The sequence below is a fragment of the Oncorhynchus masou genome, chromosome 6 (genome assembly GCF_036934945.1).
Source record: "Oncorhynchus masou masou isolate Uvic2021 chromosome 6, UVic_Omas_1.1, whole genome shotgun sequence".
In the NCBI taxonomy this organism is placed as follows: domain Eukaryota; kingdom Metazoa; phylum Chordata; class Actinopteri; order Salmoniformes; family Salmonidae; genus Oncorhynchus; species Oncorhynchus masou.
The window spans coordinates 58,528,260-58,540,815 of record NC_088217.1 but is presented as its reverse complement, the minus strand read 5'-3'; the positions used below and the strand labels follow the sequence as shown (position 1 = coordinate 58,540,815).

The 12,556-nt window shown below is 42.5% G+C and overlaps 1 protein-coding gene across 1 annotated transcript in view; it reads right to left on the bottom strand.

Moving 5' to 3' along the window:
* Window positions 1–12,556, bottom strand: part of LOC135542347 (ubiquinol-cytochrome-c reductase complex assembly factor 1) — a 38,083-nt gene that overhangs the window by 1,985 nt on the left and 23,542 nt on the right. The window contains exons 7-8 of the mRNA XM_064969253.1: window positions 9,480–9,557; window positions 9,075–9,188 (exon numbers count right to left, since the gene is read on the bottom strand). Coding sequence (XP_064825325.1) covers window positions 9,075–9,188; window positions 9,480–9,557 — 192 coding nt within the window. The remainder of the gene's footprint in view (window positions 1–9,074; window positions 9,189–9,479; window positions 9,558–12,556) is intronic.

The window sequence follows — 12,556 nt, the reverse complement described above, 5'->3', positions numbered from 1 at the left end:
GGCGGATGCTTTAGTCCAGGTCTGGGAGGAGATCCACCACTTCATCAGGAGCATGCCCAGGCGTTGTAGGGAGGTCATACAGGCACGTGAAGGCCACACACACACACTACTGAGCCTCATTTTGACTTGTTTTAAGGACATTACATCAAAGTTGGATCAGCCTGGAGTGTGGTTTTCCACTTTAATTTTGAGTGTGACTCCAAATCCAGACCTCCATGGGTTGATAAATTTGATTTCCATTGATCATTTTTGTGTGATTTTGTTGTCAGCACATTCAACTATGTAAAGAAAAAAGTATTTAATAAGAATATTTCAATCATTCAGATCTAGGATGTGTTTGTGTGTATAGTGTATAGTTTGTGGAATATTGACATGGTGAACCAAACCAATTTTTCTCAACATAGTATTTTGTGTTGGACAAAAACTCAACAAGTGCTGTAAATTGTGACCTGTTTCAAGAAGCTAGGTGTATGTCACACGTCACTACTTCACAGGAGAGGCATTTTATTATTTAAATCAAAATGCGTTTTTTTTTTGCAGAAATGTCTTCTGGAACATGTCAACTCTCATGTGCCTTAATAACAAACTAGTATGCCATCTGTAAATACAATTGTTACATTAAGCCTAGTTGGTTTAGCCACGAAAAATGGCAAGAATCTTCCTACTAGCCATGATTGGCTGAGATAATGTATGGGCTGGACATGCCAAGAGAGATGAGTTCAGATTGGTGTAACATGCGTCAGTCTATAGCATGAGCTGCTCAGTATTGTCGATAATCCTTTCAACCACAGCTTTAGAAAGATATGAAGAACTGCAAAAGTGTTGCTACTGCTCTCAATGTTGCTGCCCTGAATTTGACGTGTTATCGACAAAGTCAAGATCTGAGGGAAAAAGGGTGTGATGATTACTTTCTGCAGGACAATCATGCCATGCTGACTCTCTTGGACACTGCAAATGTATCAGATGAGGAAATCCCTGATATTGTAACTGAACCAGACATTGTAGTCTTCTGATGACGCCGTGTTGTCACGGAAGAAGTTTTCAACTGAGGGAGTTGAAAAGGAGTCAGAAGGCTGTTGTAATCCGGAGACAGGTGTTTTATACATCTTCAAACTAACGGCAACTATGGCATCCATTACAGAGTGAGAAGCGTTCATCCATGTATACGGGAAAGAGTTTAGCAAGCTACATTTTCAGATATTTGTTTTAAATTTTGTCAGAAAGTTGTTTTCAATGCCAGTTAAAGCATACTGTTAGCTAGCTAGCTAATGTTGTGTATGATCTGTGTAGTAATATTATTTGTATCTCAGAAATACATTTGCATTGCTAGCTAACATTGAACCTAGTTGGTTAGATTTAGCTACATACAGATTCATGCATGGTACTAATGTTATGAGTTGGTATTATGGCTAATTGTTTAGCTAGCTAGCCACATGTCTAAAAAAAATGACTCCACTATGCAAGTAACCATTTAATTGAACCGTTAACACCGTCTGTATCCTGTGCATGTGACAAATAAACTTTGATTTTATTTGATAGTGTGTGTTTACCAGAAACGGTAATGTGAAGAACAACATGACCTGCACCAAAGTCAAATTAGGATAACTATAGGCAAACGAGACAGTCCAAATACAACAATTCTCAGGTAGAATGCCCTGCATTTATTTAGTCACACTCACAACCATAAGATATTTTCTGTAATTTACGTGCCATTAACGAGCTCTGACTGGGAAAAGTACATTTGTAGTGTCATCCAACTCGGAATCACTGGCCTCTTTCTAGAGCTCCGACCTGAAGATCATTGACGTCATGATTTTACCTCATTTCCCCCACCTTTTCAATTACCAGAAATATTTTCAGCTGGTAATCAAACTAAAAGACGCAAAACCAAAACTTAATTGAGAAGTATAGAAATCGCACACACAGAACTTATCTACCGCTTCTTAGACTTGCCTTTAATGAGAATGACAGATCGACAGTTCATTCGGAACTGAGACCCCTTCTTGAGACCCCTTCCTTTTCCCACATTTTGTTACGTTACAGACATATTTTAAAACAAATTAAATTACTTTTAGAGCAAAAACCAAGCTATGAGGTTGAAGGAATTGTCTGTAAAGCTCAGATACAAGATTGCGTCGAGGCACAGATCTGGGGAGGGTACCAAAAATGTTCTGCAGCATTGAAGGTCCCCAAGAGCACAGCGGCCTCCATCATTGTTAAACGGAAGAAGTTTGGAACCACCAATAATCTTTCTAGGGCTGGCAGCCCGACCAAACTGAGCAATCGGGGGAGAAAGGCCTTGGTCAGAGAGGTGATGGTCACTCTGACAGAGCTCCAGAGTTCCTCTGTGGAGATGGGAGACCCTACCAAAAGGACAACCAACTCTGCAGCACTCCACCAAATCAGGCCTTCATGGTTAAGTGGCCACCAGACAAAAGCCACTCCTCAGTAAAAGGCACATGACAGCCTGCCAAAAGGCACCTAAAGGACTCTCAGACCATGAGAAACAAGATTCTCTGGTCTGATGAAATCAAGATTAAACTATTTTGCCTGAATGCCAAGCGTCATGTCTGGAGGAAACCTGGCACCATCCCTATGATGAAGCATGATGGTGGCAGCATCATGCTGTGGGGATGTTTTTCAGCGACAGGGACTGGGAAACTAGTCAGGAACGAGGGAAAGATGAACAGAGCAAAGTAGAGAGATCCTTGATGAAAACCTGCTCCAGTTCGCTCAGGACCTCAGACTGGGGTGAAGGTTCACCTTCCAACAGAACAACGACCCTGAGTACACAGCCAAGACCACGCAGGAGTGGCTTAGGGACAAGCCTCAATTCCTTGAGTGGCCTAGCCAGAGCCCAGACTTAAACCTGATCAAACATCTCTGGAGAGAACTTAAAAATAAAAGTTATGTTTTTGCTTTGTCATTATAGGGTAGTGTGTGTAAATTGAGGGAAAATAAACAATTTAATCAATTTTAGAATAAGGCTGTAACATAACAAAACCTGGAAAAATTCAAGGGGTCTGAAAACTTTCCGAATGCACTGTATAACTCAAATTTCAATGTGAATTTGGTAGGGTCACCCAAAAAGTTACATATTGAATCTTTAATTAAGTGGCTTGAGCTCATGGAAGGAGCATTTGATGAAAGTAACTAGTGTGTGTAACGATGCAGTGGCAATATAGCGAGCCACCACGGTACGTGACTTCGTCGCTGGGGAGGGGGCCTAGGGCCTGCGATTACCTCTCCTGTAGTGTGTCATCAGGCATGGCCAGGTTTTATGTGCTGCACCTGTGATTTAACAGCTCTGGCCCACTTGATTAACAAACCTGTTTTCTTTGCACTGCCTTTTCTCAGTCTCTCATTTCCTCTACCTTTCAAGAGCCCGACTACGTTCTTTAAATCCCTGCGAGCTCAGAAAAACAGTATCTTTTGTTTTTTCCCCTCTTGAAAAGTCCCCCTCGTCTCATAAATTCCTGGCAGTGCCTGTAATGTAGGCTAGCTAACTGTAACCTGTGGCATGGCCCTAGGGCAGGGCCCTGTCTCTGTGTGCAGTGATGCGAGGACACCTTTAATGCAAGCAGGCAGGAGTGGGTCAGGCCCTGGACAACATACACACCAATAACTCAGGACTACAGGACCAAGGGGGGTGCCAGTGGAGTGGCCGTCACATGTTCCCAACGCCACTTTCATATGTTTTTGTACTAACATATGTTTCACTGTCGCCATGCCGGCTTGGGTCGAGGAAACGGTCAAACGCTAATCCTTTAAACTCATAGCAATAGGCCTATATGGATATGGCCAAATGTAAATGTTTCTAACAGAATAACTATAAAAAGCATTATGTATGACCATGGTAGCAATTGAAAGAAAACATTTAGGAGATTGTTAGACCAAAAGGTGAGGACAAAAGCTCACCTGATAACACTTGAATCCAAACAGACTTGATTTTGTGCATTTTACCAGTGGTGGAAAAAGTACCCAAGTAAAATAAAGATAACTTTAAAAAATGACAAGTAAAAGTCACCCAAGTAAAATACTACTTGAGTAAAAGTATTGGGTTTTAAATATACTTAAGCGTCAAAAGTAAACGCTAGAAATAATGACAAATTCCTTATCTCTAGCAACACCAAAGGCAGTAGTGATGACTGCGTTCTTTTGATAAGTGCGTGAATTGGACATTTCCTTGTCCTGCTAAAGCATTCAAAATGTGCCAGGGAAAATGTACATTTTCTTTAGGAACGTAGTGGGGTAAAAGTGGTACAAAAATATAAATAGTACTGTAGACACCCCAAAACACAATTTAAGTAGTACTTCAAAATATTATTTTACTTATGTTAAACTACTGTATTTTACATTTACTGTAGTTTCCACAGCATTTGTCAACAACGAAATCTGAAAATACACTGGACATTTTGGAGTAGGTGCAAGATTGGTAAAAAGGTTTGAGTGAGAGGTCTAACATGATGTCTCCAAGTTGCCACTAGGGAAGCCCCCGACTAAAAAAAAGAAATTCTTGGTCGACAGAGACTTCTGTTCTCGTGACCAAAATTTTAAATGTTTTTCTTTCCCCTAATATATAATATATAAATAAGCTATAGTCCAGGGTTTTTCTTTATTTTTTTTAATATTTTCTGCATTGTAGAAAAATATTGAATACATCAAAACTATGAAATAACTAGAAATGTGAGATTCTTCAAAGTAGCCACCCTTTGCCTTGCACACTTTTGGCTTTCTCTCAACCAGCTTCACCTGGAATGCTTTCCCAACAGTTGTTGTTGTTGGCTGATTTTCCTTCACTTTGCGGTCCAACTCATCCCAAACCATATCAATTGTGTTGAGGTCTGGTGATTTTGGAGGCCAGGTTGTCTGATGCAGCACTCCATCACTTTCCTTCTTGGTCAAATAGCCCTTAAACAGCATGGAGGTGTTTTTTGGGTCATTGTCCTGTTGAGAAACAAATTATAGTGGGACTAAGCGCAAACCAGATGGGATGGCATACCGCTGCAGAATGCAGTGGTAGCCATGATGGTTAAGTGTGCATTGAATTCTAAATAAAATCAGACAACACACTCCCGCACCACGTCCTCCATGCTTCACGTTGGGAACCACACACGCAGAGATCATCAGTTCACCTACTCTGCGTCTCACAAAGAAACGGAGGTTGGAACCAAAAATCTCAAATTTGGACTCATCAGACCAAAGGACAGATTTCCACCGGACAAATGTCCACTGCTTATGTTTCTTAGTGCAAGAAAGTCTCTTCTTCATATCGGTGTCCTTTTAGTGGTTTCTTTGCAGCAATTCGTCCATGAAGGCCTGATTCACGCACTCTCCTCTTAACAGTTGATGTTGAGATGTGTCTGTTACTTGAACTCCGTGAAGCATTTATTTGGGCTGAAATTTCTGAGGCTGGTAACTGAACTTATCCTCTGCAGCAGATGTAACTCTGGGTCTTCCTTTCCTGTGGCAGTCTTCATGAGAGCCAGTTTCATCATAGCGCTTGATAGTTTTTGCAACTGCATTTGACATTTTTCCAGATAGACTGTCGTTTCTATTTGCTTATTTGAGCTGTTCTTGCCATAATATAGACTTGGCCTGTACACTGGAGCGAGAGTGATTTAGAGGTGGAGGGTCCGTCATGGTCTGGGGCAGTGTGTCACAGCATTATCGGACTGAGCTTGTTGTCAGTGCAGGCAATCTCAACAAAAAACAAAATCTAACGGGCTTGCCTAGTTAAATAAAAGATTACACTAAAAGCATAAAATTTCTGCACCCTAATTTTTTTTTTAAAATTCGTGTCTAACCAATACCCAAACGGAGATTAAGTAAAAATAAAAATCTCATTGATTTATCAAGACCAGCCCCCATGCTTGTCTCAGAGCAGTGCGAAACTGTGCTAAAAGAGAGTTGTAGGCTTTTGCTTCAAATCCTATTGCTAACTTCAATATGCTCTTTAATTAAATACGACCTACACCACTTGTAAACAGCAGAGAGTGAGACTCATATCGCCTACGGTAGGCCTACAGTATATCGAAAAATATGACGTGACTCTCCACCAATAATTACAGAGGATTGGAGGATAGTTCTGTAATTCAGTGATATTTATTCCCATAGTAATTCGTTATGGATCCATAACTAAATCAACATTTGCATTTTGAAAGAGTATTTTTATAATTATTTTATTAATGAAAGCATAATGATGCCATTATTAGTTACATTGTTTTGGTTTGAACCTGCAGACTGACACTAAGAATAGAACAGTGGGAACATTTCCCTAGTCAGCGCGATTATTAGTGCAATGCCCCTTAAATATTTGAGATTATTTTGTTTTGAAATAATGTAAAATGAGTGAGAAAAAGGCCATTCTTCAACATGGGGTGAGACATTGTTACTAATTTGTTTTTAGAGGGAAAAAAAACCCATGTCATCTTATGGGTCTCACAGTCAAGGCCGGCATGGGTATTGAACCAGCATCTTTAGCAACACAGCTTGCACTGCTATACAGTGTCTTAGGCGCTGTACAACGTGACCGGTCAGGAGTGGCCTACAGCATGAGCAAAATAATAATACTAACAAAATAAAACCCCTGAGTGTAACAACAGTTTTAGTAAGTATTACTGAAGTTGTGCACAATTATCAGTTTCTATTTAGGTTTATGCCACCCACTCATTGTTAGTAGGACCCAAAAGCATAAATCGGTGCTCTAACTCCCCCTTGCTCTGGTCTGGAGCAATGAAGTGGTGATACAGGGTATCGTACTAAACCACAAATTACCTCTAAATCTCGGGGCGTAAATTCACAACTTTTAAAGGAGGAACCACTGTACACCAAGCCTACTAATGATAAATTACATTACTTATAATAATAGTTAAATGGACACTGAATAAAAACAAATGCAACAATTTCAAAGATTTTATTGAGTTACAGTTAAGGAAGATCAGTCAATTTATATAAATACATTTGGCCCTAATCTATGGATTTCACATGACTGGGAATAACAGTTGGTCAAAGACACCTTGTGTCGGGTGTGACCACCATTTGCCTCATGCAGCTCGATACATCTCCTTCTCATAGAGTTGATCAGGCGGTTGATTGTGGCCTGTGGAATATTGTCTCACTAATGGCTGTGCAAAGTTTCTGGGTACTGGCGGGAACTGGAATATGCTGTCGTACACGACGATTCAGAGCATCCCAAACATAATCAATGCAGGTCATGAAAGAACTTGGACATTTTCAGCTTCCAGGAATTGTGTACAGATCCTTGGGCCGTGCACTATCATGCTGAAACAGGAGGTGATGGTGGTGGATGAATGGCACAACAATGAGCCTCAGGATCTCAACACGGTATCTGTGCATTCAATTTGCCATTAATTAAATTGCAATTGTGTTCGTTGTCTGTCGCTTATGCCTGCCCATACCATAACCCCACCACCACGGGGTACACCAAACTGCTCGCCCACACGACGCCATGGCTGTCTGCGTCTGCCGGTACAGTTGAAACCAGGATTCATCATGAAGAGCACACTTCTCCAGCATGCCAGTGGCCTTCCAAGGTGAGAATTTTCCCACTGAAGTTGGTTACGACGCCAAGCTGCAGTCGGGTCAAGACCCTGGTGAGGACGACGTGCATGCAGATGAGGTTCCCTGAGATGGTTTCTGACAGTTTGAGCAGTAATTCTTTGGTTGTGTAAACCCACAGTTATCAGCTGTCCAGGTGGCTCATCTCAGACCATCCCTCAGGTGAAGAAGCCGGGTGTGGAGGTCCTGGGCTGGCGTGGTTACACATGATCTGCAGTTGAGGCCAGTTGGACGTACTTCCAAATTCTCTAAAATGAAGTTGGAAGTGACTTGTGGTAGAGAAATTAACATACAATTATCTGACAACAGCTCTGGTGGACATTCCTGCAGTCAGCATTCCAATGGCATGCTCCCTCAAAACTAGAGACATCTGTGGAATGATGTTGTGTGACAAAACTGCTTATTTTAGAGTGGCCTTTTATTGTCCCCAACACAAGGTGCACCTGTGTAATGATCACACTGTTTCATCAGCTTCTTCTATGCCACACCTGTCAGGTGTAAGGATTGTCTTGGCAAAGGAAAAATGCTCACTAACAGGGATGTAAACACATTTCTGCACAAAATCTGACAGAAATGAGCATTTTGGGGTCTTTTATTTCAGTTGATGAAACATGGGACCAACACTAAGGACCAAGACAACATGTTGCTTTTATATTTCTGTATAGTAACTAGGGCTGGGAAGATATCAGTATCGCAATATTTTTCCATGGCAACTGTCACTCACGGATTACATTTAGAAAGTTTTTATTTTAATAAAACATTGGTGATGTAAGCTTACATAAGGCTACAGTACTGTGTGCCTCTCTGCTGTCAAAATCAACGCCATAACCAATCTCGTTCCCCATAAACCTGCTTTTGGTCAGTCTTAAATATCCTTAGTTGTGCATATTGGCACATGTTAAGGACACACCTATACTTACATCCCTCCCTCCTCAGCACAAGCGAGCTGATGTTAGACAGATAAATTGCCGAACCTGGCATATAGTGTGGAACAGGCCGGTGTCAGTTTTAACATGACGAAATGTTAATCTTTTTTTGTGAATAATTGTCTAAAAATTCCACTCTGGAGAGCCTAGTTCCACTCTGGAGAGCCTTGTTTTCATTATTTTTAGTTATTTAAACATTCAGTTTAAATAACTAAAATTAATATAAACTAGGCTCCCCAGAGTGCCCTTTTCAAATATTTCCTCAGGAATCCCAGCCATTCCATGTTTTTGAACTATTCCAGAACTAGCACACCTGATTTAAACTTGTCAACTAATCATCAAACCCTTGAATAGGTGAATTAGGTGAGCTAGTTCAGAGCTACAACAACATTGTGAAACATCTGGTGGTCCCCACGTCTTTCCAAACTTGAAGTTAGGGTAGATTCTTTTTGGGTGTAGGCAGAAAACTGAGGCCAGAAAAATTGGTTCTCTTTATTTGGGGAACCACTGAGGACTAGGGTCCAAGTATCCCATCTGTGGTGATAGAGGGTCGTCTTCCTTTCTCACCTGTTTACGGACGTACTCCACCATGAGCTCCAGCTGCCTGGGGTCCTCGCACTGGCGGTTGAACATGTTCCTCCACAGGGCGGCCGCCAGCACCCCATCGTCCGAAAGGATTCCCTTCAAATGCAACAACACAGAGGAGGTGAATCATGGTTGTCACCTTCCATCACTGCGTTGTCAAATAGCACTGAGGACTGGACCAGACCTAACACAGTGGCTCTTGCAGGACCGTTCCGCCAGTCAGGCCTAGAACAGCACCACGAAATGCTAGCTGCAGACCTGTTCCCAAGCTGGCTTGGTCTCTGGGGCCCTTCCATTCCCAGTCATCATTTCCAGTGTGTGTTGTGTTTTATACTATCTGCCACAGCTGAGGCAAAGATAACCCTAATGGTCAAAGCGGGGTCTTACCTCATCATATCCAAAAATAGCAGCATAGAAAGTCTCTGTCATAGCCCTCATGCTTTCCTTCCGGTGAATGGCATCAATCTAGATGGGCGAAAGAGAGAAGCGAAGGAGGATGGAGGGATGTGGGTTAGCCAGCTGGAAAGCAAGGACCTAAGTTGTTATTAACACTATTTTGGGTAAACAGTCCCAATACCACTGCTTTGCTTGAGTTCCTCAAATTTGGTCACATTTTCCACAGCAGGCGCATGCACGCACTCACACTTTCCCCTCCTGAAATATAAATAACCTTTTCCTTGAGCTGTTGGAGCCAGTTTATAGTGCTAGACTAGGTTGAGAGTAGGGGATCTTTGTGGCCACTCACTGAGTGTGTCCAGCAGGTGGAGTAAGCTATCCTTACATAAATACACAGGTACAGCACACATGCTTACATACAGTACTGTATTAGGTACACTAAGGACACTAATAACACTCAGGGAGTTCAGATAATGAATGCATTGTAATAGACTAGGGGAGAAAAACACAGAATTCAATAGGCTATGACAAGAATGAAATCAGAGGTCGCCTCGAGGATTCTTCCATACAAACTCAGCAGCTTGAAAAACGGTAACCTGGAAGCGGTTTGAGAACTCAATAGACGAGGACCTAGTTTTACCGGTTCAACACGCCCAACTTCACATTTCGGGTGTGATGAGACACCTCGTGGACTGCACCATATTTGCCAGCTCTTGCTGTGAGATGTTACCCCACTCTTCCACCAAGGCACCTGCAAGTTCCCTGACATTTCTGGGGGGAATGGCCCTAGCCCTCACCCTCCAATCCAGTGCTCAATGGGATTGAGATCCGGGCTCGTTGCTGGCCATGGCAGAACATTGACATTCCTGTCTTTCAGGAAAATCAGCCATACTGTTTGTTTTGTGCGTGGTGGCATTGTCATGCTAGAGGGTCATGTCAGGATGAGCCTGCAGGAAGGGTAGCACATGAGGGAGGAGGTCTTCCCTGTAACGCACAACATTGAGATTACCTGCAATGATGACAAGCTCAGTCCGATGATGCTGTGACACAGCCCCAGACCATGACAGACCCTCCACCTCTAAATCGATCCCGCTCCAGAGTACAGGCCTCGGTGCAACGCTCATTCCTTCGACGATAAACTCGAATCCGACCACCCCCCTGGTGAGACAAAACAGCGGCTCGTCAGTGAAGAGCACTTTTTGCCAGTCCTGTCTGGTCCAGCAAAAGTGGGTTTGTGCCCATAGGCGACATTGTTGCCGGTAATGTCTGGTGAGGACCTGCCTTACAACAGGCCTACAAGCCCTCAGTCCATCCTCTCGCAGACAGTCTGATCACTGATAGAGGGATTGTGCGTTCCTGGTATAACTCAGGCTGTTGTTGTTGCCATCCTGTACCGGTCCCGCAGGTGTGATGTTCAGATGTACTAATCCTGTGCAGGTGTTGTTAGACGTGGTCTGCCACTGCGAAGGACGATCAGCTGTCCGTCCTGTCGTGCTGTCTTAGGCGTCTCACAGTACGGACATTGTAATTTATTGCCCTGGCCACATCTGCAGTCCTCATGCATCCTTGCAGCATGCCTAAGGCACGTTCACACAAATGAGCAGGGACCCTGGGCATCTTCTTTTGGAGTCAGTAGAAAGGCCTCTTTAGTGTCCTAAGTTTTCATAACTGACCTTAATTGCCTATGGTCTGTAAGCTGTTAGTGTCTTAACGACAGATCCACAGGTGCATGTTCATTAATTGTTTATGGTTCATTGAACAAGCATGGGAAACAGTGTTTAAACCCTTTACAATGAAGATCTGTGAAGTTATTTGGAATTTTACGAATTATCATTGAGAGACAGGGTCCTGAAAAAGGGGCGTTTCTTTTTTTGCTGAGTTCATATACCTATGACCTTCCTTATGCCTCATCTGAAACTTAAGCTACTATATTTGCAGATTTTTTAAATTTAACTAGTCAGTTAAGAACAAATTCTTTTTACAATGATGGCCTACCAAAAGGCACACACACACACACACCAGTTCAAAAGTTTGGGGTCACTGAGAAATGTCCTTGTTTTTGAAAGAAAATGACATTTTTTATCCATTAAAATAACATCAAATTGATCAGAAATACAGTGTAGACTTTGTTAATGTTTTAAATGACTATTGTAGCTGGAAACAGCAGATTTTTTATGAAATAGCTACATAGGCGTACAGAGGCCCATTATCAGGAACCATCACTCGTGTTTCAACGGCACGTTGTGTTAGCTAATCCAAGTTTATAATTTTAAAAAGGCTAATTGATCAGTAGAAAACCCTTTTGCAATTATGTTAGCACAGCTGAAAAATGTTGTGTTGATTAAAGAAGCAATAAAACTGGCCTTCTTTAGACTACTTGAGTATCTGGAGCATCAGCATTTGTGGGTTCGATTACCGGCTCAAAATGGGCAGAAACAAAGAGCTTTCGTTTGAAATTTGTCAGTCTATTCTTGTTCTGAGAAATGCGAGAAATTGCCAAGAAACTGAAGATCGCGTACAGCGCTGTGTACTACTCCCTTCACAGAACAGTGCAAACTGGCACTAGCCAGAATAGAAAGAGACTCCGGGATGCTGGCCTTCTAGGCAGAGTTGCACAGAAAAAGCCATCTCTTCGATTGGCCAATAAAAATAAAAGATTAAGATGGGCAAAAGGACACTGGACAGAGGAACTCTGCTAGGCCAGCATCCTGGAGTCGCCTCTTCACTGTTGACGTTGAGACTGGTGGTTTGCGGGTACTATTTAATGAAACAGCCTGTGTATGTCAGCCTTGTACTGGTCTGTAGCTCCATTGTCCAGGTAAAGACAGAATATGCACTCGCAGAGCCATCTGCTCAGTGCCACGTTAATGCTGTGGGGAACAAGGGATCCCTTCATTTTAGTAACCCTATCCTCTGAAGTTACATGGGCTTGCCCCGGTGGTGCCCTCAGGCCAGTTGGGTGTAGGAGCAGGAAAATGAGGCCAGGTTGAAGCAGTGCCAAGTGGGGCTTGAGCTGCCAGGGCACAGGAGTGGTTAAACTTCGGGAGAAGGTATACGACTGAGCTTAC